This window comes from Hylobates moloch, unplaced genomic scaffold (assembly GCF_009828535.3).
Source record: "Hylobates moloch isolate HMO894 unplaced genomic scaffold, HMol_V3 SCAFFOLD_10, whole genome shotgun sequence".
Classification (NCBI taxonomy): domain Eukaryota; kingdom Metazoa; phylum Chordata; class Mammalia; order Primates; family Hylobatidae; genus Hylobates; species Hylobates moloch.
In genome coordinates, this window is record NW_026652285.1 from 67199784 (window position 1) to 67226867 (window position 27084).

The 27084-nt window shown below is 40.9% G+C and overlaps 1 protein-coding gene across 11 annotated transcripts in view; it reads left to right on the forward strand.

The window, feature by feature from the left end:
- AOPEP (aminopeptidase O (putative)) overlaps nucleotides 1-27084 on the forward strand; it is a 400140-nt gene that overhangs the window by 30490 nt on the left and 342566 nt on the right. For all 11 annotated transcript variants that reach the window (XR_009215307.1, XR_009215306.1, XR_009215305.1 and 8 more), the window contains 2 exons: nucleotides 3335-4275; nucleotides 12569-12735. Coding sequence is in view for 8 of the 11 variants with exons in the window: in XM_032164582.2 (XP_032020473.1) it covers nucleotides 3479-4275; nucleotides 12569-12735 (964 nt within the window). In the remaining 3 variants the exon portion in view is untranslated. The remainder of the gene's footprint in view (nucleotides 1-3334; nucleotides 4276-12568; nucleotides 12736-27084) is intronic.

Consider the following 27084-nt stretch of genomic DNA (forward strand, 5'->3'; position numbering starts at 1 on the left):
TGTAATCCTAGCACTTTGGGAGGCTGAGGTGGGCAGATTGCCTGAGCTGAAGAGTTCAAGACCAGCCTGGGCAACATGGCAAGACCTCATCTCTACAAAAATTTAAAAAGTTACATGAGTGTGGTGGCATGCACCTATGGTCCCAGCTACTTGGGAGGCTGAGGAAGGAGGATCGCTTGAGCCCGCAACCCTAGGGATGTTTGAATGTTCAGAATAGGGTGTAATCATTGAGGGGAAGAAAATGTTGGCAAGAGAAAAATGTCGAATGAAATGGTTCAAGTAAGTGGAAGGGGATGGTGTTGAGAGAACACTTCTTCCCTATTTCTCATGTTTCCTTCCTTGTTGGAGTTCAGTCAGTGTAACACTCCTAGTGCCTTTATCCTAAAGGAGGTGGGATGACATAGTCTGATAAATTTGGGAAGAAGAAATTGGATGTGCTCTGCTCATCCCCTCCCTTTTGCTTTTGGGCAGTACTCCTGACCACAGGGAGCCATTTTTCTCTCTTCCTCCAGGCCTTAAGTCTTACCGGAGGGAGGCTACCTCCCCTTCTGGAAGCTTTAACTTGATCCAGCATTGCCTGTGACCATGTGGATAAACCTAATTTTGGGATTCAGTTTCCAGGTACCTTTGGCTCTCGCAGTAAGCCATGTTCTCCAGCTTAGCCTTCATCGGTGGCGATATTTTGGTCTGCCTTTGCCATGTCTTCATCTTATTTCTCACTACATTCAGAATCTGGGTGGCAGAGGAATGTGCTATTTATTTGGCTCTCTCAAAACCCCAGAAGTTGGGATTCAGTGGGGCAGAATAAGCTTAATAAGCTTTGGTGAGAAGGGACATTGTTCCCTCTGAATCAAGAGAAGGTAATACTTATGAAGAACTAATGATACTTTGAGGTATGGTTGAGTTGCAGAGATTCAGAATTAGCAAAGCAGGGGTCCAGATCATCAGCTGAGAATGAGTCAGCAAGCATGGAATTGGAAAGTTAAAAGTTTTAGAATTGCCTCTGTGGAGAGTATGCGAAAGAATCCACTAAAGAGAACCAATGGATTGTCAGTCAGGGTGACAAACGTTTCATTACTTAAAACACATACCACGTAGTACACTTATTTTAGAGGCGGCAGTGGTTAGCCGCTGGAAAGCCAGCCGTGGCTTTTCATAACAGTGGTTCTGCTAACAGGCTTGAGTGGATAGGGCTCCAGGGCAGCCTCATTCTCTGCCACCAGAAACAAAAGTGGTGACAACTGCTCTGTAGAATATATTTTATGCCTAATTACACAGATTTTTAGAAGTGAATTTAGGAATCTGTTAGAGTTGGACAATAAAGAATTATATCTATAATATTAAAAATACTAAACTGTTTTTCTCTGAATGTAATAGTTTAGCCAGCCACTAAATTGACCCTTGTCTCAGCTGATGCCGGTTTTCCTTCTGTGTGTATGTGAGCATGTGTGTGTTCAGGGCTTTTTTTTAAATCAGACAAGTTTTTTCAAAGATGCCCAGTCAACAAAATACTGTATGTTAGCAGCCACAGCCACCATCAGAATGAAGTTTTGAGATCACTGTTTCTCATTACATAGAAATAGCCAACGGCTTTATCGAAGGTTATTATTCAAAATGACAGGACAGAAAATACTCTGGCTTATCCTCTGTGCTCATTCACTTTTCCAGGACCAAGGGAAATACCAGCTTCTCCATAAAGTAAATTCAAACTATTCTTTGTATCCTTGATTTCTCTCTACTCCTGTTGCACTGAAAGTGTGCCACATATAGTTCGATGGGGGAGGGAGCAAGGACCAGGGAAGGGTTTCAGGAGGTGTTTGCACTTAAACTGGGACATGGAGGAAGAATGGGATTTGGCAGGTGGAGGTGGAAGGCAGGAGCCAGGAGCACTCCAGATCCAGCACATGGGTTAGGCCAAAAGGCACAGAGGCCTAGAGTCCAGTACTCTTCAGGAAGCAGTGTTTTGAGTAGGCCCTTTGGCTAGAGGACAAGGATGCAAGGGAATGTTGTCTCTATGACTGGAAAAGTAGCTAGAAACTGGATTGTACAAGGCTGCAGGAGGCAGGATTTTTTAAGGTTAGGTGAGATTTTGAAGATTAAATAGTCTGTGGAGAGGTAGAAACTGAAAATCAATGGGATATTAACCTAGAATGAGATTCTAGAAGGAAAAGAAATAAAAGGGTCTAGTAGAGACACAGATAAAGCTGTCAGGGAAGTGAGGAGGAGTTAGGATACAAAGGGAGGGCTTGATTTACTTGAAAATTCAAGCAAGTAATGATGTTTTGCAGTTGTTGAAAGAATGCCTCCTGATGTTTAGAAATATGAAAATTATTTTAAATATATCTACTCTGTCAGAGTTTTTCTTTCTGTTCCCCTGCCATTTCTTTTTTGGTTTTGGTAAAAGAATAAAAAAAGAACAGCATATGCTGAAAGAAATTAGGTACACAACAGGGACTGAAATAATTTCAAATAATTTTTCTTTTAGTCAGATTGCTAGTATACAATAAGAATACATTTTGATTCAGAACTTTTATGAAGAACTTGTGCATTTTATTGTAACATCTGTTTCTACATTTTAATTTCTCTCCTTCCTTTTATAGGTATTTGCATGCTTTTTTTTTCAAGTGAGAAGACCTTTTGTTTGCCACAAGAAGGCTATTATCCAGAATGTTAATGGGTTTTCAGCTATTAAGATGTAATGATATACCTTGAGTATTTAACTATAAATTTGAAAAATCTCCGTGAACAATCTCAAAGGAATACTTAGAATGCCCTCCTGGTAAATTGGCTCATTTTCCTGTAATTTACTGGAAGTGCTGATATGAGAGCAGTCTTAATGTGAAAAGTACATTAATCCCTGGAGTTACATTGTATGTATTAAATTATTACTCTCAAGGAATAAAATGTATGGGGCCATTTAGTCTTCATTCACACTTGTTACTTGGAATCACAGTGGAAAAACACTTATCTTTTGATGCACAAAATTAGAAGGGATACATTTAATATCTTTTAAGACTAGAGGCACAGTGATGCTCGGTTACACTTTTGCATAACAGTTGCTGTTTTCTAAAAGAAGGACAGTTCTCAGTGGAGCGTGCTTCTTCTGCCTTTGTGGAGGCCCTTGCCATCCAGTTGGTAATTGAAATATTTTTAGAAACCCATAATGCAGCTTTCTTTCATGTCAGTAAAAAAGATAAGTCAGCCTTCTAGCCATGAGCACCTACCACTTGGGGGGATTATTTAAGGATGGTGGTCAACTTGCAGGAGCAGCAGTTGCAGGAGCACTTAGGTCTTATTTGGAATTTTATCTAATTGTGCTTTCCTTTTTTGCCAGGAGACTGAAAGTTGTGGAACCATAATCTGTGACATGAGTTTTTTTTTTTTTTTGATAAGCAGCTATTTATGATTCTGGAAGATTAAGGCAGATAGGAAACCCCATCTGAGATTTTAACAAATCCCTCAAACAATAAACCACATCATGGACATACAGCTGGACCCTGCCAGAGATGACCTGCCTCTCATGGCCAACACCAGCCACATACTTGTGAAGCACTATGTACTGGATTTGGATGTGGATTTTGAAAGTCAAGTCATTGAGGGGACCATAGTGCTTTTCCTCGAGGATGGAAAGAGATTCAAGAAACAGAATAGCTGTGTTGAGGAAGCCTGCCAGTCAGAATCAAACAAAGCCTGCAAATTTGGGATGCCTGAACCCTGCCATATTCCTGTGACAAATGCAAGGACCTTCTCATCTGAAATGGAATATAATGATTTTGCAATCTGTAGTAAAGGTGAAAAAGATACTTCTGATAAAGATGGTAACCATGACAACCAGGAACATGCTTCTGGGATTTCTAGCTCAAAGTACTGCTGTGACACAGGGAATCATGGGAGTGAGGATTTTTTGCTAGTGTTGGACTGCTGTGATTTATCTGTGTTAAAAGTCGAGGAGGTGGATGTTGCTGCTGTGCCAGGTCTGGAAAAATTTACAAGGTCTCCTGAGCTCACGGTTGTTTCTGAGGAGTTCAGGAATCAGATTGTACATGAACTTGTGACTTTGCCTGCAAATCGTTGGAGGGAGCAGTTAGACTATTATGCTTGCTGCAGCCAGGCTCCTGGCTGTGGGGAACTTCTGTTTGACACTGACACTTGGAGCTTGCAGATCAGGAAGACAGGGGCTCAGACAGCTACTGACTTTCCTCATGCTATCAGGATATGGTACAAAACTAAACCCGAAGGGCGATCAGTTACATGGACCTCAGACCAGAGTGGCAGGTAGGTTATCCGAGCGCTTTGAAGCCCCGTGCCTGTTAATGTTGTACGCTGCAGGGATGCTTTCAAACATGAGACCGGTTCTGCAGAGATGCTCCTGTGTCTTCTGTGACATTACCCAAGTAGCCTCAAATCCTTAGACCTACAGTGAAGCAGGTAAATTCCCAGGCATGCTAAACCCTTAATAGGATTAGCTCCCTTAAGTCAGGATGAAAAGATTATGAAGCCCTCCCTATTTCTGAGTTAAGAGATTGAAAGGCAAGCTTAATGATGAAATCCTGAGCCTCGCTCTCCATTGAGATCTCTGCTAGTGACTTGGAGTGCTATAGATGGGAGTGATATGTCTCTAAGTGAATACTTGCTTAACGTTCCTTCATAGTCCCTTGAGAGACCAGACTGCCATGAAGCTGGGTTGGTGTGAAGCCTGGCAAAGCGCTTTCACATAAGGCCAGCTCTGCTTTGTGCCTTGCTTACGGTACCTGTCTATTGGCAGCTACGCCTCCCTGACTTTCGTCAGTTTTCATGTAATGTGACCCCCCCGAAGCATACAAAAGACCTGTTTCTGAGGAGCATAACAGTCCTCTGAGACTGCACACTGGCTTCTTTGGCTGTGATTCTTGGTATTTAGTACCAGAAAGACTCCTGAGTTTTCACTGGAGGAGAAGGAATTGATGGGGCATCGTTTTCTAGAGGATACATTTAGGCAGCCCTCCCTGCAACAGTTGTTCAGATTTTTAAAAATCTTTTTCTTATTGTCCTTCCTCCAACAGTTGTTCAAATTTTTTTAAATTTGAGAATTTTAAAATCAAACTTTATTGATTCCTCCACATTTTACCTATTTGTGCTAAAGTACTGCAAATCAATATGGTAATTATTGCACAGCTTGGATGGAGGAACGTTGACCTCTGTTAGCTGGGTTTGAGAGCCTTCTTTTATAGCGTTTGATTTCCTTAATTGAAGCAGTGGTCTTCGGCAATTGCTTACATGTCTCCCTCAATTCATCCCCCAAAACACCTTGCAGATACGGTTTTTTAAAGCCTCACTTTGACTTTGAGCTCTAATTATTCATTCCTTGCCTCTAATCTTACCTCCTGTTCTGGTCTCCCACCCTGCTCAGAATGACTTCACTTCCTGTCTTATTTCTGTTAGAGTCTGAGGCAGCCATTGCGAAATTGCCGGGTTGGTGCAAACTTACCTTGGTACAAAAGCATAGTGATTTATTTATAGAATAACTTACTAGATAGTTTTTGGAGACTGTGAAAGAATGAAACAGGTGTTCTTATTGTATCTTCACACTTTTTTGAAATTATTAAAGATGGGAATTTCAATACGATGTAACAATATACTATCTTTGAATATTTAACTAAGAAATTGTAGTTTTTATACTCCTAGATATTTCACTTGTGAACTAGAATAATGAGGAAGAAGGAACTATTGGCAGAATTTGGAAGAAATAATTATGGCCTCAAACATGACTTTCTCCTGAGTGCTCACCGCAAAGAAAGAGATTAGACTAGTGAATTAAATGACATGTAAAAGTGATGAGTACTTATGGATAAATGATGGTTTCTATAAAGAAATTAAAGAGGTCCTTGAGCACATTTTGCTCCTTCAAATGATATATTTACTCTTGATATCTCATTTTCTGATAATTCAGTAAATATATATGATCACAGAAGATGTTTAAACTGTATCCTTGGAAGTTTGAGAATATGTGTTAGTATATTAATGCCATTTGTGCAGTCTTCTGAGGATAAGAAAAATTATTTTAAAAAACAAATCCTAGAAAGATGTTTTCTCTTTTTTCCCCTTTTTCTGGGGTGGGGAATTTTATTTACAGTCAATTGTGAATGAGCACCAGCTCTCCATCAACTCTCCCTTGCGCTGCAGAATAAATCTCAGGATGTACTGGTAACTGTTTGGGTATGTTAAGGACTTAAAATGAGTAAAGAATGCCAGTTTGCTAGACAGAAGTAACTTCTTAGTGATATAAATGAATCGTAATTATCAGGATCACAATACTTTATGAATATAATTGTGTGAAAATACAAAATTTTACAGTTGCATGAAAAACATAATTCGCTACAGCTTATTCCTCCAGGGGACAGTCTACATTTATTAAAACTAAAATAGTTTCTACATATTTGTTCCTGAATGGCAGAATATTATCAGTTATACCCACTCTAAGTTCTCAGGCTGGGATGAGAAGCTCTTTATTCTCATTTTACAGGTAAGAAAATAAAATGACTGGAAGCTTCTAGATAAATCTGCATCTCAAGTGAGAAAGAGAATGACTTTTTTTGAATTTGATCTTCACATGTCACTTACTGTATGCAAAGCTTTCAAGTGTATTTAAAACAAATTTATTAGCTTTCAATAAATTTCTGTTTTTAAATTAGACACAAATACAAGAAAATCTGTAAATTGGTATATTTTCTTTTAAGTTCCATTAGTGGCTTCCCCATTTCCCACCTGTACTGTATCCCAGCTGAGAATAAAACTTATGAGTATCAAAATGAAATAGCTTAATATAGATATGGATGGTTGCATATGGAAATAATTACAGATATGTGTGTTTCCAAGGGTTAGGGTGTATGTGTATATATATATATGTATACAGACACACACACACACACACACACACTGTACCTTGGCTTGTCAGCTGAGAGAGTCTTAGAAGTAAGCACACCTAGCACCCAGATCTTAGTTTCTGATACCATTCTCCAATGAAGAGAACTAGGACTTCTTGGAGAAATGTCCAGAAGAGGGGCAGGAAATATACAACATGAGCCTGGAGCATCTTGTAATGTCAGAAAGTAAGGAAGCCCTCAAACAGCAGAAGCAACAACCCACAGCAATGGGGGTATGCCAGAGGGACAAAGGGCCGTCCGAAAGAGCTCCTCATGCCCAAAGCCAAGCAACAACACATATCAAGTAGTTTCGAATGATATCCAAGAGTATGAAATAGCCATTAGTCCAGCTGATGTGAATAAACGATTGAATAAACAAATGAGGAAGAATAGACAAATCCATGGTACAAAACAATTCCAAGTTAGTTGTGGACATGTTCTGTCCTCAAGGAGGTGGGGCATAACTCCTTGCTCCTTAAGTGTGGACTACACATTCAGTGACTCCCTTCCGAAGAGAACAGAATGGAAAGGGAGAAAAAAGTAACTTTACACTAGAGAAATCTGACAATACTACCTCAGCAAGATGATCAAGGTCAATATCAACAGTGATAATTTATGGGGATAGTTTATTCTCTGGTATGATATGATGAAAATGGCATCTTTGTGGTCTTCCTCGCAAAAGCTCTTAACTCTAATCTAATCATGAGAAAAACATCAGATACATCCCAGTCAAGGGACATTAAACACAATACCTGATCAGCACTTCTGAAAACGAATAAGGTCAGCATAAAGTCTAAGGAACTGCCACAGTCAAGAGGAGCCTGGAGACATGATGATTAAAAGCAATGTGGTGCCCCGGCCGGGTGCAGTGGCTCACACCTGTAATCCTAGCACTTTGGGAGGCTGAGGTGGGCAGATCACTTGAGGCCAGGAGTTCAAGACCAGCCTGGCCAACATGGCGAAACCCCATCTTTACTAAAAATACAAAAAGTTAGCTGGGTGTGGTGGCGGGCACCTGTAGTCCCGGCCACTTGGGAGGCTGAGGTGGGAGGATCACTTGAGCCCAGAAGGTCAAGGCTGCAGTCAGTCATCTTTGTGCCACTGCACTCCAGCCTGGGTGATAGAGCGTGACTGTGTCTCAAAAATAAAATAAATAAAATAAAAGTAATATAGTATCCTGAAACAGAAAAAAGACGTTGAGGAAAAACTAAATAAAGCTGAATGAAGTGTGAAATATATCAATATTGGTTCACTCCTTATGACAAGCATATTAATATAAGATGCCAATAATAGGGAAAGCTTAGTATGGAATATATGGAAACTCTGTATATTATCTTTGTGATTTTTATTTTTATTTTTTATTTTATTATTATTTTATAAGACAGGGTCTCACTCTGTCACCCAGGGTGGAGAGCAGTGGCATGAACTTGGCTCACCAAGTTCTTTCTACCTTTTGTAAGAGCTGTTTTCTCACTTTACCGTGTGGCAGGGTTCTCTGGAGAAGAAAATATATTTTTAGAGACAGGGTTTTGCTATGTTGCCCAGGCTGGTCTCCAACTCCTGGGCCCAAGCATTCCTCCCACCTCAGCCTCCCAAAGTGCTGTGCATGTCAGATAAACACAGCTGCATTTATTTCTGTGTTTACACATTCATTATAAACACACATTGATTTTCCTGCCTTCTGTGGAGGGGAGGGCATGGATGGGTAAACACGGAATCGGCCCTCCATATAGTTCTCATTTGAATGTGTGCATGATGGGGGCCATCTTTAGTCTGGAGTCACTATGTAGTGGGTATGATTTCATGACTCTGGGAAGGCCCCATGTTCACCCATTCTAAATTTGCTGGTAGATGACCAAGATTCCACTAGTACAGCTTCATTCAGAGGATAAAACCTTCACACTTAAAATGTAGCTACCCAACTGTAGATTGATTTCAGGTTTGCACTGTGATGTCAGACATGCATAGGATATCAGCTTGTGAAAGAGCAAAAAGCCATTGGTTATAGAGACTCTTAACTCCCTAGAGCTTGGTTTGGGCATGTTGGGAAGGGAGGAGTGAGCCTGCAGCTGATGAAGAGAAAAAGGCCAAGAAAAGAATAGGCTGGGAGCACAAAGAATTTACATTTTCAAGGTGTGCCTACCCCAAGACCTCCCTCTTATGTGATTGTTTTCCTGCTTTTGAAAGGATTTCAGTAAGAATGTGATTGAGTCTCCTATCAGACATGGGTATATTAATGGGGTGTGGCTTTTAGATTGCTAACTTGATCTACATGTTCAGAGTTATAGCTGTGGATACCAAGTGGAAGCTAGAAAAAAATGTTAGACTTTAGCAGAAAAGATAACCCAGCCATGGAAAGAGGAGGGTGGGAATAGAGAATTGTGAGCACACTGGGGAGGGTGGAGGTGAGAGCTTGCTGGGGGCCTGGCCAGGTAACTGACACCCTTGATGGGAGAGGTCAGGTGCCCAGATGCACAATGGCAGAAAGAGCTTTCAGGAGCATGACCGAAGGGATCAGGACAAAATTCTAGAACAAACTGTCTAGAACTAGATAGCTAAAGAGGACATAATACTGAACTGGGAAGGAAAGGATGGTGACAACATGGTGGATTTTAATCCAGTCGGTGGAAGGACCAGCCCCCCATCAACTGACTCAAATATGCCTACAATATCTATGTGTCCTACTTCATCAAATCATCATTCTCACATTTTCTGAGGCAGGTCTGATTTCAGACATTTGAACCCATTCATGGACATCACACTGTTTGGGATTAGGAAAACATCCTTTCTGTGTCCATAAAAGTGTTGTCTGTCATGTGCTTATGTAAAGCCCTTTATAAGTAAATTAAACAGGTGCATGCCCTCCACCTTTCTCCCTGGACCCATCCTGTTCTTCCTTTCTTGTTCAGTAGCTTTACCATCCATCTTATCACTTGAGCCAGAAACCTCAGAAAAGTCTGTGTTAACTATGGCTGCATAACAAATTACCCCCACACTTAGCAGTTTAAAAGAACAAACATTTATTACCTCTCAGTTTCTGAGGCTCGGGAATCTAGGAGCAGCTTAGCCGGTGTCTCTTGCTCAAAATATCTTGCAAGGTTACAGTCCAGCTGTTGGCTGCAGGTATCTCAAGGTGTGCCAGGAGCTGGAAAATCCTCTTTCAGACTCACTCATGTGGCTGTTGCAGGCCTTGGTTCTTACTGACTGTTGGCCAGAGGTCTCCGTTTCTTACCATGTGGGTGCCTCCCTAGGCTGCCTGAGTGACTTCATGACACTCATGGCCCAGAGTAAATGATGGGGGAGAGAGTGAGAAAAGATAGTCTAAGATGAAAACCACAGATTTTAAAATAGTCTCAGAAGTGGCATGCCATCACCTCTGCTGTATCCTGTTGTATCTCTGTCCCAGGTCAAACCTTTGCATTATCACGGCCTGTATACTTGTAGGATAAGTGTACTGCAGCTGCCTGTTTGCTCTACACAGGTCTGTTTGAGCACACAGACCTGGTACAGTATGGAAGGGGACTACACAAGGATGTAAATATTAGGAGGAAGGGGATATTGGAGGCCAGCTCAGCAGCTGGCTACCTCACAGAAGTTTTCCTTTCCTTCTCCCTCTTCTTCAGCACATCACTTACTAAGTCCTCATTCTTCCTGCACAGTATTTCTCAGATTTGACCTCATCTCAAATCCGATTGTTTCTTTGGGGAAGTGGTATGGAAGCTGATGGAGGCAGCCTTGGGGGCCACATACCTAACTAAGGGCACAAGTGGAATGTGTAATAATATGCTAGCATGGCCTCCAACCCAGCCTAATAGAGAGGAGACCAACATCTTGGTAAGCCAGTCTTTTGGGGAGGATTTCTTCCCTGTGCAGGCAAGGGAAGACCCACAACACAGAGTTACCCTATGCAAATTAGGTGCTTTTTGAACAGAACAGACAATAGAAGTCACTACCTGCTCCCTGCTTCACCAGCCCAGTACCCATTTTACCTGTGACTCAGAAGTTGAGGAGCTTCCCCACAATCATTTGGTAAGTTGGCAACCCAGGTGGTACAAAGGTGTTTAGACTTTCTGATCTTCCCCTGCCCCATGTCAAACCTTCACATTATCATGGCATGTATACTTGTAGGATAAGCGTACAGAAACTGCCTGTTTGCGCTGAGATCCATTTTCTGCTCTTACTGTGATCTTCTCTAAGTGACAAGGAACTTCATTTCCTAGGCTCGCTTGTCTTCTGGCTTCCTGCTAGGTTTGGCCAATGGGGGCCACTGGTGGAAGATTTGAAAGCAGGAGCTGGCTAGAAATACGTTACTTCTGTAACGTGTTTCTCCTCCTCCTGTTTTCCTTTGGCAGCTTCAGTGTGGCTGAGTCTCCTGTGGTCCCAGCTCCCCCTGGACAGTCCCCACTGTGACTCTGGCTTCTGCCAGATGACTCCTGCCTCGTAACCCAGTAATCACCCAGCTACTCCAATATGAGGAGTCACAGCTGATTACTGCTGTGGCTAATCCCTGGGTTGTCTTACTGTCCTCTGATTGGTCTCTCCGCTCTTCTATCGTTTAAACTCATTCCCGAGTTTAAATTACCTGTTTGTTAAGACCTAGACTGGTTTCTCTTTTCCATACTAGACCCTGACTGATGGAGTCGAACCATCTTTCTGTGTTTTCTCGCACACTGTGTGAACACAATAAATGCTCAATTATAATGATGTTAATGAAAAAAGAAAACGAGTTTATCCAAAAGAAGTAGTGCTTTGCTCTATTCATTTACTTTATAAGTCAAGCTGACCAAAACTACATGTTTGCCATTTGTCATAACTGAAAAACAGAAAGTAGAAACATTCTCCTGAGTTTTTTCTGAGGAGTCAGTCTTGTACCTTCTACTCTGGTGTCAGGAGTGGACCCTTTGATCTTGAGAATCTTTTCCATCTTTATCAACCATGACTTTATCATGGGACGGATCTTCCTTGGTTTGGGTAGGGCTGTACTTTCTAATTGCAGCAGAATGAGTCCTAATGCTCTGTCATTGGTTTTGCACACGGTGACTTTGGTAACGACTCTGTGCCCTTGGCTTTCCCATCACAAGCCTGGTTGTTGTGACCCACAGTCCTGTTCATATGCCAGCCCCTGTTCTTGGCCTCCACACAAGGATTCCCACAAGGGTTCCATTTGAGATGGTGGCTTCCAAGATTGGGGGTATCTGCCTGCCAGCCCTGGATTTGAGACCACCAGCTTGTTTTTCCAAGCATTAATATCTCAGTGATCTCCAAACATATTTTCTTTTCCAGAATGCTTTCCAAAAGGTTTGTAAGAATGTCTCTAAAACTTTTCTTTTGAAGGCACCAGGCCTGAGGGGAGGGGGCAAGGGTAATATAAATTATAACTTGGCCGACTAGTATTTAAAACTTTATCCAAAAAATATCTTTCTCCTTAAAAAAAAAACAACTCTTCTTACATATTTAAGTAATTCATTTGAGAGAAATAACCACTCAGCTATTCACATAGCCAGCCCTTGGCAGCTTCAGTTCAAAATGCTCGGAAACCAGTCAGCTACAAAGTTTCAAATGTTTTCTTTGAAAGCTCAACTTAACCTGCACTACCATGGTGGTGAGAAAAGTGACAACTCATTTTAAAGATTCACCCCGTTTCTTTCTTTGTCTCTCTTCTGCAGGCCATGTGTTTATACTGTGGGATCTCCCATAAACAACAGGGCCCTTTTTCCATGCCAAGAGCCACCCGTTGCCATGTCAACATGGCAGGCTACAGTTCGAGCAGCTGCATCTTTTGTTGTTTTAATGAGTGGGGAAAATTCTGCCAAACCAACGCAGCTTTGGGAAGGTACTGTACATGTGTTCTTTGCTTATTTATGTATTGCACACATGTGGACCCAGGAACCCAATAAACAGTATTTTTCTAAACTTTAAAGAGCTCCTTTATTAGTTGGGTTGGAAATGAACATAGTATAAAACATCTTGCCAGAGAAAACAAGCAGGGAATAGGGAGGGACACTTAGGAGCCTGGGCATGGGATTTGGGGCTCTTCATACTAGAGTTGTTGGTTCATAGATTATTTCAGCAGTTGCTTTCACCTGGTGGTTTGTAGGTGGTCTTGACTGAAGATGTTCTGAACAGGCAGGTGTACCATGGAAACACCATTACAATTGAGTTGTCTGTGGTTTGTTACGGTGTCTGTACATGGTTATTCATTATGTTAAGAGATAGTGCTCTTGTTGGCTGGCCCACTGGAGTTGTCTTAGTGAAGTATCTATTCTATACACGGTTTGCCTGTGTGAAGTTCTGAACCAAAGGTGTATAAGAAAGATGGAAGGCAGTGCTAATGCATCATCAAGGTTTTATCTATGAATTACTTCTTATTGCAACATTTAACTTTTTCAGTGGATATCCTGAGCATGTTGATGCCAGGAAAAAATTTGTTTATTTGAGAGACAGGGTCTCGCTCTGTTGCCCGGGCTGGAGTGCAGTGGCTTGATAACGGCTCATCATGGCCTTGACCTGCCAGCCTCAATTGATCCTCCCACCTCATCCTGCCAAGTAGGTGGAACTACAAGTGCATGCTACCACGCCCAGCTAATTTTTGCACTTTTTTTGTAGACATGAGATTTTGCCATGTTGCCCAGGCTGGTCTTGAGCGCTCAGGTTCAAGTGATCTGTCTAACTCAGCCTCCCAAAGGTGTGAGCCACTGTGCCTGGCCAGGAAACATTTTTATAGTTATATTATTTCTTTATTTAAAATATGGCATCTCCTTTGAGACCATCCTGGCTAACACGGTGAAATCTCGTCTCTACTAAAAATACAAAAAATTAGCTGGGGGTGGGTGCCTGTCATCCCAGCTACTCGGGAGGCTGAGGCAGGAGAATGGCGTGAACCCGGGAGATGGAGCTTGCAGTGAGCTGAGATGGCGCCACTGCACTTCAGCCTGCGCGACAGAGCGAGACTCCGTCTCAAAAAAAAAAAAAAAAAGAAGGCATCTCTTTCCACATATTTATTATAGAAACTTTAAAATATACAGAAAACTAAAAATAAGTTTAAAAAATTATAGAGAAAATTATTGCTAAGATTTTGTTACTTTCCTTTCAGTATTTAAAACCTATATGTTTTGTACAGTTATCCTCAAATCGTGATAGCATATGATGGTGTTTATTCTGCTTTTTTCACTTTAGTGTATCTTGAACATTTTACAGGTCATTAAATATTTTTTAATATGATTTTAACATTGGCACAATATTTTTTATCTGAATATATCAGAATTTAACATTTCTATATTAAATGTTTTGATTATTTCAGTTTTTTTCCTGTTATAAATAAAGTTGCATTAAATTCTAGGGGAGATATTTTATATAAAATTAGAATTACTGAGTCAAAAGTTGGAACACGTTTAAGGCTGTTGGTACATATCCCATAATGTTTTCCAGAAAGGCTGTGCCAATTTATACATTCATCTGTAGTTACGAGGGTCCTTGTCACCTGGAACTTTGCTCATCTGATAGGCAGCAGCAGGTCTCTCTTTAATTGGATTACTTTGATGATTAGTGAGTTTCACATGTCCTTATATATTTCTTAACCATTTTCATTTTCTGTTTATTTCCTTTGCCCATTTTTGTACTGAAGACCTAGATTTTTGCCAAGTTTGTCTTATTTTTCAATTTTATTGGCTCTTTAAAAAAAGATATTAATTTCTTACATTTATGAAAAGCATTGTTCCCAGCTTTTGGTATATCTTTTAATTTTATATGATGTGTCTGTTTTTATGAAGTTAAATTTATTACATTGCTCTAAGATTCATTTTGTTCATTTTTATAGTTTAATTTTTATAACTCTTTAATCAGTCTGTAATTTATTCTCATCAGGTTGTGAAATGAGGACTAAACATTGTCTTTTATTTCAAATAGAAAACCAGTTGCTTCAGGATCATTTATTGAATTTTTAAATTTTGTGATGTCTTTATCATAAGCTAGATTTACGTATGTACTGAAGTCACCGATGAGTATTTACTTGATTTTTTTTTTTTGAGACAGTCTTGCTCTTTCGCCAGGCTGGAGTGCAGTGGTGTGATCTCTCCTCACTGCAGCCTCTGCCTCCCGGGTTCAAGCAATTCTCCCACCTCAGCCTCCCAGGTAGCTGGGATTACAGGTGTGTGCCACCATGCCCGGCTAATTTTTTGTATTTTTAGTAGAAACGGGGTTTCACCATGTTGGCCAGGATGGTCTTGATCTCTTGACCTGGTGATCTGCCCGCCTAAGCCTCCCAAAGTGCTGCGATTACAGGTGTGAGCCACCGTGTCCAGCCTTACTTGATTCTTAAAAACAACACATTTAAGCTGGCACAGTGGCTCATGCCTGTAATCCCAGCAATTTGAGAGGCCCAGGTTGGGGGATCATGAGATCAGGAGATCGAGACCATTCTGGCTAACATGGTGAAACCCCATCTCTACTAAAAATACAAACAAACAAACAAACAAACAAAAATTAGTCAGGCGTGGTGGCGGGCCCCTGTAGTCCTAGCTACTCGGGAGGCTAAGGCAGGAGAATAGCGTGAACGCGGGGCTTGCAGTGAGCCGAGATCATGCCACTGCACTCCAGCCTGGGTGACAGAGCGAGATTCCATCTCAAAAAGAAAATAAATTAATAAATAAAATAAAATTTTTATATTTAAAAATAAGTAACATTTACGTGGTTCATTTATAGAAGAACAAAGGACAAAGCATTATGTGCAATAACGTGTTTTTCTTACCTCTATTTACCAGACACCCAGTAACACTTCCCCAGGCAACCAAGGTTACCAATTTCTCTTGAATAACATGTTTTTTCTCTTTTGTTGTACAAATTGTAGCATGCTAGACACATTTTTGTATTGTGCTTTCCCTTTTAGAATAAATTTATTTTATAGATATTTTGTAACAGAGCGTAAAGAGCATCCTCATTATTTATTTTTTGGAGATGGAGTCTTGCTCTGTCGCCAGGCTGGAGTGCAGTGGCGTGATCCTGGCTCACTGCAACCTCTGCTTTCTGGGTTCAAGCATTTCTCCTGCCTCAGCCTCCCGAGTAGCTGGGACTACAGGCGCACGCCGCCATGCCTGGCTAATGTTTTGTATTTTAGTAGAGACGGGGTTTCACTGTGTTGCCTAGGCTGGTCTCGAACTCCTGAACTAAGGCAATCTGACCACCTCGGCTTCCCAAAGTGCTAAGATTACAGGCATGAGCCACTGCGCCTGACCTTTCCTCATTATTTTTATGGCTATGAGTATCCTATAAATGGATGTTTTACAATTTAACCAGTATCTCTGGAATTCATATCAAATAAGGAATTGGATGGGTATTTACTCCATTATCCTTCCGCACCCATATTCTCCGGTTTTACTTAATAAAACTTGGGATTTGGGACTCACGTTTTCTCTATAACTTTTTGTATTATGTCTTTTCTAGGAATTACTATTATTGTATTTTCATTCAGTTTCAAATGATTTCATAATAAGTATTTAGACTTTCTTCATTCTTGAGCTCTTAAATTCGCTGGGAAATAGCTTCTTTTTTTTTTTTTTAGAAGACTGGATGAATGGTACATTTTCTGAGCCCTCCCATATTTAGATTGGCTTTTTGTTGTGTTCACTTATGAACAATCTTTGGCTAGGTATAACATTCTTTTTTTTATATTTTTATTTGTAGCAACCCTATTAACTGAAGTATAACATTCTTGAAGGAAAATTTTTTAAAATGTATGATTGACATTTGAATGATTGACAGAAAACTAATGTTAAGGCCAGGCGCAGTGGCTCCTGCCTGTAATCCAGGACTTTGGGAGGCCGAGACGGGCGGATCGCGACGTCAGGTGATTGAGACCATCCTGGCTAACACGGTGAAACCCCGTCTCTACTAGAAATACAAAAAATTAGCTGGGCGTGGTGGTGGGTGCCTGTAGTCCCAGCTACTCCGGAGGCTGAGGCAGGAGAATGGCGTGAACCCGGGAGGCGGAGCTTGCAGTGAGCTGAGATCGTGCCACTGCACTCCAGCCTGGGCAACAGAGCAAGACTCCATCTCAAAAAAAAAAAAAAAAACTAATGTTAAAATAACATAATGTAAATCTCTACTGCTGAAATTAGGAACAAAAATGTCACTATGGAAAATCAGTAGCACAAAGTGTAAATAAAAATGAAAAGGCAAGCCACATATACCAGAATATATTTGTAATACATATATCTGGCAAAAGGCTTGTACCTAGAATGATATAATCTTTTTTTTTTTTTTTGAGACGGTGTCTCATTCTGTTGCCCAGGCTGGAGTGCAGTGGCGCGATCTCAGCTCACTGCAACCTCTGCTTCCCGGGCTCAAGCGATTCTCTCACCGATTAGCTGGGATTACAGGCATGCACCACCACGCCCAGCTAATTTTTGTATTCTTAGTAGAGACAGGATTTCACCATGTTTGCCAGGCTGGTCTTGAACTCCTGACCTTCAGTGATCCACCTGCCTTGGCCTCCCAAAGTGCTGGGATTACAGGTATGAGCCACCGTGCCCGGCCTATAAAGTATTCTTATAACCTAATAATAAAACAGTAAAAAACCCCACATGAAAAAAAAATGAACAAATGACATGAACAGATGCTTTTCTTTTTTTTTTTTTGAGATGGAGTCTCGCTCTGTCACCCAGGCTGGAGTGCAGTGGCGCGATCTCGGCTCACTGCAAGCTCTGCCTCCTGGGTTCACGCCATTCTCCTGCCTCAGCCTCTCCAAGTAGCTGGGACTACAGGCGCCTGCCACCATGTCCGGCTAATTTTTTGTGTTTTTATTAGAGACGGAGTTTCACCGTGGTCTCGATCTCCTGACCTCGTGATCCGCCCGCCTCGGCCTCCCAAAGTGCTGGGATTACAAGCGTGAGCCACCGCGCCTGGCCAAACAGATGCTTTTCAAAAGAAGATATAAGAATGTGCAAAGTACGTGAAAAGGTGCTCAACACTGTCATCAGGGAAATGCAAAGTAAAACCATAATGAGATAGTATTTTATACCTAGTTAGAGGGTTAAAATTAAAAGGACAGAAAATACCAAGTGTTTCCAAGGATGAGCCACAACTAGAACTCTCACACATTGCTGGTGAGAATATGAAAGGATGCAACCACTTTGGAAATAGTTTGGCAGATACTCACAAACTTAAACATATATTTACATGATCTAGCAATTTTACTCTTAAGTATTTACCCAAGAGAAATGAAAACCTATGTCCACAAAACGATTAATACATGGTTGTTCACAGCACATTTTCCATAATGACCAAAAACAGTCTAATTGTACATGGATAAACAAATTATAGTTTATTCACACAATGGACTGCTATTGATAAATAAAAAAAAAAAAGCTAGTGACACCTGCAACAGTATGGATGAATCTCACAAACATTATGCTAAGTAAAATAGAGTCACACTGAATGACTCTTTTTATATGAATTTTGAGAAGAAGTCAAACCAGTCTGTACTGATGGTAACCAGATCAGTGGTTGGCTGGAATGGGGTTAGGAAGAAATGAGTGCAAGGGTACAGCGGAATTTCTGGGGTAATGGAAATGTTCATGGGGTAATGATTAATTATGTAAGTGTGTTTATCTGTGAAATCTCATTGAACAACACGTTTAAGATGTACACATTTATGGCCAGGCATGCTGGCTCACACTTGTAATCCCAGCACTTTGAGAGGCCAAGGCGGGCGGATCACTTGAGGCCAGGAGTTCAAGACCAGCCTGGGCAACATAGTGAAACCCCGTCTCTACAAAAATACAAAAAAATTAGCTGGGCGTGGTGGTACACAGCTGTAATCCCAGCTACTCAGGAGGCTGAGGCAAGAGAATTGCTTGAACCAAGGAGGCAGAGGTTGCAGAGAGCTGAGATCATACCACTGCACTTCAGCATGGGTGACAGAATGATACTGTCTAAAAAAAAAAAAAGTACACATTTATTGTATATGTGTAGTGGTTAATTTTAGGTGTCAACTTGACTGGATTAAAGGATTGGCAGATACACGCAGCTTCTTTATCTGGGCTCTAGTGTCTTGTTGGCCATTGTCCAGTAAGGTTCTGCTAGACTCACATAGGCTCTTTCTCTATTGTCTCTGGTTCCCTGACTTGCTGAATTGATTGAGTATATGAAACACTGCAATTTCAAATAGGCACTGATAGGTGGCCTGCTGCCATTTCTGCCTATAGCAGTGTGCTTGTGATAACTCCACCTCCCAAGATGCCATGTGGCTCTCCCCACCCTCACCTCACCAAGCCTACGTATTTTCTCATTCATAGTTTGGCCCTGCAGTAAAGCCTTGTGTTTGACAATGTTTCCCAAATTTGAGCATTATTCTTCTTTTTAGAGGGAAAGGTCTCATGATTTACCACAGTTGACTTAAATTATTTTTATTAGAATGACATTTCAAAAACTATAGATCTAAGACTAGATATGAACTCTGTGTTCTTACAACTCTTACACATCTGTAAAGCCAAAATAAAATTATAAATGAAATGCAGATCAAACTAGCAAATCAATAAAATTCAAATTTATAATTTATAATTTGAATTTTATATTGATATATAAATATAAATTGAATGTAAAGATTAATATTTTGCTGAGATGAAATTGCCCCTTACAATATGAATGTGGTGCTGACGGCTCCATGCAGTTTCTTTTGAGACTGAACACCTGTTCTACCCTGAGCCACAAAATAATCCAGTTCTCCACCACTTGTCTTTCATCTCCCTGTAAACTTTTGTTTACACAGCATGCTGTGATGTCGTTTGGCCTTTACTCATCCAAAAGCATCATCCTTACCTTCTTTTCTCATTATCTCTTGATAATTATCGCAGTCCTACACATCCCCATGCAATCTAATACAGATGGAAACTCTGAAATCATTTGGCAGTACTCACATCTGTATGATTTTAGGGGTCAGCAAACCATGGCCTGCTGGCCAAATCTAGTACACTACCTGTTTTTGTAAATAAAGTTTTATTGGATCATGGCCATTGTCTTTGACTGCCTTCGTGTTACAACAGCAGAGTTGAGTATTGGCAACAAGGTCCTGCAAAGCCTAAAATATTTGTTAGCTGGTCTTTTACAGAAAAAAGTTTTCTGACCTCTCATATTCATCTGTCTGTTGTTGTGTATCTATTTGAAGATTATTACCAAAAAATTGAGAATTAACTTTAAATACGAAAAACTTTTATAACCCCAGGAATATATCTGTGGATCTTTTTTTCCCCCCAAATTCCAGTTGAGGACAGAGTAATAAAATAGATGCTTATTGAGATTTACTTATATTCACACCACTTACACCTTATATGATATCACAGAACAATCTTTGCCAGTTCAAGCTGAGGGAGAATTAAGCTAGACAAGATAAAAGAACTCTATGCTTAATACTGCAATTCCTCCCACAGACGGGGTTTATCAGAGGACAATCAGGAAATAGTACTAATAAAGCTGTTTGCCAGAACCAAAATGGCTGTTCTGAGGATGGAATAATGTCTGCAAATGTATCCGCACTCCTTAGAGAAAGGGGATGTGGATACAAGATGATGCTATTTTCCTTTCTAAGTCATGTTTTCTCGATTGGCAGATTGGTCTCATAGGACCTCTGCTCTGTTGTGCAGAATGCCCTTTAAAACGATGAGCTATCTTTGAAAACATGACTGGCAAAGTGCGACCCAGCAAGTCACAGTTTCCATCACAGTGACACATAGGCCTGATTAGCACATTTCCCGGGCACCAGCTGATTTTTCCAAAGAAGCAAGGCACCTGGGAGCAGATAACAGCAACAGAAATGACAGCAGCCCTTGGGCAGGGAACAGAAATCAGAAGACAGACCTCTGGGTCCTTGCTTCATAAGGGAAATCATTTCTCCTAACTGTTTTTAAAATGAAGGGTAATGGTTTGGATGTAGGGTGATGACCATTGTAAGAATTCTATTAGCTGAGCAGTTGTTATTCTTTTTTTTTTAAAGAAGGCTAAGACAAGGCCATAGATTTAGATTAACTTGCTTGGCTCCTTTATTATTCTCCTTTATTATTAAACTTCCCCAGCATAATGTGATTTGGGCAGACAGAGATGTTGTCGTGTGACTTATTGTTGGCCTATATTCTCTACCAAAATACAGCTAAACTATGGAGCGCAGAGACCCAGTGCCTAATACAGTGCCTTGTATAGAATAAGCACCCAATATGCATTTGTGGAATAAATGTGTTCTTTATAATCAGGCAGAAGTAGTATGTTCATGGAAGAAACATTTAAAACTACTAGTGATGGTAACAAAATCGACTTCAGGGTCATTTCTTTTGCTTTTGTTGCTTAATTACAGTTTATGCCTTTTTTCCAGCCTCAACAAATTTTAAAAAGAATTGGTTTGGTACATTGTAATTTTCTTCTAGTAATTTTTTGTTTAGTTTTATTTTTTTTAATTAATTAATTTTTTTGAGACAGAGTCTCACTCTGTCGCCCAGGCTGGAGTGCAGTGGCGCAATCTCCGCTCACTGCAAGCTCCGCCTCCTGGGTTCAAGCGATTCTCCTGCCTCAGCCTCCCAAGTAGCTGGGATTACACACGCCTGCCGCCAAGCCCAGCTAAATTTTTTTGTATTTTTAGTAGAGACAGCATTGCACTGTTAGCCAGGATGGTCTCGATCTCCTGACCTCATCATCTGCCCGCCTCAGCCTCCCAAAGTGCTGGGATTACAGGCGTGAAAGTTTTATTTTTATTGAGTCTAATTTAGTATATCCCTGCTTCCTAGAAAAATAAAATACTCTGAGGGCTGGGCACGGTGGCTAACGCCTGTAATCCCAGCACTTTGGGAGGCTGAGGCGGGCAGATGATGAGGTCAGGAGATCGAGACCATCCTGGCTAACAGTGCAATGCTGTCTCTACTAAAAATACAAAAAAATTTAGCTGGGCTTGGCGGCAGGCGTGTGTAATCCCAGCTACTTGGGAGGCTGAGGCAGGAGAATCGCTTGAACCCGGGAGGCGGAGGTTGCAGTGAGCCAAGATTGTGCCACTGCACTCCAGCCTGGGCGACAGAGCGAGACTCTGTCTCAAAAAAACAAAAAAGAAAGAAAAAGAAAATACTCTGCTTTTGTTTTTTGTGGGAAGCCTCAAGTAAATGAAGAAGACTGCCTAATGGAAGCTTCTTCCAGATGAAGGAGAAAAAGCATATGAACAAGTGAAAGGTGTTAAAAACTACATGTGCCCTTGCATAGGATCTGATTTCACTTTTCTGTGCAAAAGTAAGACTGTAGACATTACTTCATTCTGGGCAAAATGCTACTCTCTGGCCTGCCCAATAGACTAGCTCTCTGACATTCTTTTTCTTTTGACTTTGTGTGGGAAATTCCAGGAAAAAGCCAAGACGTGAGAGTCTAGACCCTCCTGTGTGCAACTGAAAGCCAACTTTTCAAAATGAGCAGTGCTATTTAGACTGCTCCCATAGTATGCAACCAGGAATTACGTATGAGGAAATGGTAAATTAAGAGGCATTTAGGAGTGGTTATGATTAAGTATTTTCCTCACGAAGAAAGAATGCAAAGTAGAGAAAGCTCCTTGTTTCTAGAACTAGGGAAACTTTATTCCATGCCTGTACACATACATTCCTATGTTTTTAAGGATAAATGTATTCATCTTTTCCCATTAGAAAGATGCCGGTTAGCCAGTACTTTCTAAATCTGTGTCAGTTAATTCTTTTGTTTTGTGATTTGTTGTTGAATAGTTCTTGCTTACCCTCCTGGCACTGCGCTTACCATACACGACATATGTGAAAGTCATCATGGTTTCTTTCAGACATTGATTCTGGCAGGCACGTATATACCAGTTCTCATTGCTGTGGATTTTTGTCTTGGACTTGACATTTATGAATGTTCCATACGAGTAAAGCACTCAAGTTTACCTGTGACCACCTGGAGCAGTATGATTTGGTGTCCAGTTAGCTGATCCAGCTTAAGGGGAACTGGGTCACCTGCATCGAAGGTCAGAGTGGCCGGTGAGACTTGAATAACAAACCTGATGGGGCATATTCCTTTAGGTATCCCATTAGCCAACAAGGAAAACCTATAGAGGCGCTTGTGTTCAGCAGGTGGCGCTCTTTTACCTAGTTCACAAGAATGATCTTGAAGGTCATTCTCTCCTGCCACTCCTGTGCCTGAGGCGGTACCATGTTGCAGGGAAGGAAAACCGAAGCCTTGCTGGGTAGCATCAGTGCTTGCAAAGTGGTGGCCTGACCTGGCACACTGCCCTGGTTAGGCAATGCTGGTGCCCAGGGCGTCTTACTGTCTCATTTGTTCTGGTGCCAGTTACAACCCTTGAGCAACTGTGGAGAAGAACTAACAAGAGACAGTCACGCTATGGGTATTCACGAGGGTGGCACTCACTTAGAAAACCGGAAGGTGTAGACTCGGCATCTGCAAAGTCCTGACAGAAAGCTAGAGTTTGCTGAAAGACCCAAGCAGTGGAGAAGGAGGCCAAGAGGGGAAGAGCAGCCAGAATGGGGAGCTCTCTCTCCTTTTCGTGAATATATTATATTTATTGTACAGATGTATGTATATTATATATTTAAAATATATGATATATACATTCTGTATAGTATGTCTATATACACTTATAAGTGTACATGTTTCTGAATATACGTATTCCTGTAAATATTGTTAGGCATCTTTAATTTCTGATAAAAAGGTGTTCCAAAATAATCATAACATATATAATAGTTTGGACAGGAATTGCTGAAATAAGGAATTGTGGTTAGAGAAAGAAACAATTTTGAGGTAGCAAAGTAGCAGGGGCTACTGAAGGATTGAGGAAAGATTATATGTTAAATAAAAGCACATATCAATTTGATATCTCTGAGTGCTTCATGCTGTTTGTCTAACCTATAGTGGAGAGGTTGAAAAAGTAAAATGGACGGTTTTCGTAGGAAGAATTTAAGTGCCTGTTCTAATTTTCAGTGAAAACGATAACTCTTTAATACGAGAAGTTCCATGAGATGCTTAACTTGGCAGAGCTATGATCTTCCTTAGCCTCTGCACAAGCAGAGTGGTTATGTGTGTGTGGTTATAGCTGTGCTTTTAATTCTATTGAGTAGGTTTATGCAAGACTCACCTACGAATAGGACACTGACTTTTCATAAATTTCTTATTTAATTTACTATTGGTAGGCATGACTGATGTGTAAAAATGACTGCTGTATCTTGATTTTTCTTCTCAAAATTTTTTTATGAAAAATGATTATCTCAGTTAGCTAGGTTTCTCACAGGTTTAGTATAAAAAGTTCTCTCTCCTCTCATGAACTGACTACTGCTTCGTGTTCTTCCTTTTTCCCTCTTCACTGATAATTATTCTTCCTCTTGTGGAAGATAGAATCTTCAAAACTATTCGCAGGACAGTTTTTAGAATAGTCATTGAAAAAATAATTAAGATAACTGTTTTAACACTCTTTAGTTATGATACTTACTTTCAAAACTACATTTTATTTATTTTTATTTTTATTTTTATTTTGGAGATGGAGTTTCACTCTGTCGCCCAGGCTGAAGTACAGTGGCGCAATCTTGGCCCACTGCAACCTCTGCCTCTTGGGTTCAAGTAATTCTCCTGCCTCAGCCTCCTGAGTAGCTAAGATTACAGGTGTCCGCCACCATGCCTGGCTAATTTTTGTATTTTTAGTAGAGACAGGGTTTCACCCATGTTGGCCAGGCTGGTCTTGAACTCTGGACCTCAGGTGATCCTCTCGCCTTGGCCTCCCAAAGTTCTGGGATTACCAGTGTGAGTCACTGCACCTGGCCCAAAACTATATTTTATTTTAATTTAATTAATTAATTAATTTATTTATTTATTTTGAGACAGAGTTTAGCTTTTGTTGCCCAGGCTGGAGTGCAATGGCACGATCTCGGCTCACTGCAACCTCCACCTCCCGGGGTTCAAGTGATTCTCCAGCCTCAGCCTCCTGAATAGCTAGGATTACAGGCATGCGCCACTACGCCCGGCTAATTTTGTAGTTTTAGTAGAGAAGGATTTCCGCTATGTTGGCCAGGCTGGTCTCAAACTCCCGACCTCAGGTGATCCACCCGCCTTGGCCTCCCAAAGTGCTGGGATTATAGGCGTGAGCCACTGCTCCCGGCCCAAAAACTAAATTTTAAACTGCCTCTTGTGATTTGAAAATTGATCCATTTTAAGTTCTATTATGGCTGCAAAAACACAGTCATCTAAGGAAAATTTCAGTCCTATTGTGGAGATGAAAATGTCTATTTGGATCTTGTAACAGCTGTTATTGTCAATATGTCATATGATACATGTATCTTACTAGTGAGACAACTGAAGTATGAGAGTTTTTCCCCCTAAATACAGTCCAGTAGGAGAAAGCGATGTAGGGGTGTTAGAGAACTCTGGTCTCTTTCTGAGGCGGAGAGAAGTCCAGCTTTACAGAATCTGCCGAGAAAGAAGGGCAAGCTGGGTGGCGGCTTGTGCCTGAAGTTAAGGAGTGCTGTTTCCTCTGCATCCCTTCCTACCACCCCTCTCTGTTAGTGTTGCTAATGAATCCCGGCCTGGCTGTGAAATCATCCAGTGGCGTGAGGGGTTTCTGGCCTCTGCAGAGGAAAAACTCTGGGTTAATTCAAGTACAGCGTGTTCTCTTTGTTTTGCAGCTGGTGTAGCAAAGGGAGTCTAGTGCAAGTGGATTGAATCAAAAGGAAAATGAAGGCATTCACTGTCTGTTTCATCAAGGATGGCTCATTTAAAGTAAACACCATTTAAATAGTCTCCAAATGGCCCATTCTATGTGAAGTCATACAGGATGCCCCCTTTAGGCTGTCATTCTCCTTTAAATGGATCGCTTTGTGTGGACTGTGTTTTAATGCCATTCAACCTTGAACCCCATATGTGGGCCTCATCAGGTCGCGGTTTTCAGTACACATGTGGCAGCCATACCTTTAGCATTCTTTGCCTCTGCCTTCAGAAAATCAGCCTGAGCATCAAGGGTAGACAGCTGTAAAGACGAGAGCTTGCAGATGAAGACTACAACAACAACAACAGATGATGACAGCACCTAACGTTTCTTGAACACTTACTTTGTGCCAATTATTATGCCTAGTGATCACTCTATAGATTATCTAATTTAATCCTAACTTAATCCTCACAGCAAGATACTATGATCATTCTCTTGTTATACATGAGGAAACTGATGCATTAGAGAAATTAAGTGATGTGCCCAAACTGGTAAATGCAGAGCAAGGAATTGAACCCTAGCTGTCAGATTCCAGAGGTGGAGCTCAATGAATGGACATATCCAAAAGCAAGAAACTCATTAATTCTCTTGCAAGGTAGGCTTATTCCAAACAACAGACAATCCCGAAATTATTTATCTTTGTCTTGGGAATGCATGCTCTGCTTTCTGGGGCAGTATTTCCACCTTATTCTTTGCAATTTTTGTAGGCTGATTGGAAGATAAGGTTAGGTGCTGTTCCCTGTGGCAGTGGGCAGTCTTCATGTAAGATTGGGTTCATTGGAATAATCCATGAACAGACAACTCAAAAGAGACTTTTCTACCAAATGAGGATACTAGAAACGTCCTCATAACAAGGAACTAATGAAAACCTTCTCCAGAGCACTAGCAGCGCTCCGTGATCTCAGCGCTGGCTCTAGCATTCAACCAGGATCCAGGCAAGAAGCCCAGGGCCAGACTCTAGTGAGAAGCTTCTGAGAAGAGTTCGACCAGGAATTGGGTTTCTGGCTGGTTCTTATTTGGCCCAGCCAATTGATCTGCGCCGATTTGACTGTCACTTGGTAGCCAAGAAAACCTTTTTGCTTTTAAAAGCTTGAAGTCTGAAACAGTTGATTCCAAATGAGCTCCACTAAGTAGAGGAACTTTAGGAATCTAAGAAAATAAAAAAAAAAAAACTTGTGCGCTATATAGGAAATCATCTTGAGCACTTAAAATATGAATTTGGGTGATATTTAAAAAACAATTATTTTATTTCCATTATTGAACTTCAGAGAAGACTGTGAGGAAACAATGACAGTTTTAACATATTTTTATTGGACTCATCTCAGGTTCTGTTATCACTATTGCTATCTCTCAAACTCTGGGTCATTTAAGGTTTCTGACTTTTTAATTTCTAATCTCCATTTCTCTCCCCTGCCACGTCCTGCTGTGACTTCTGGTGTCCTCCCCACG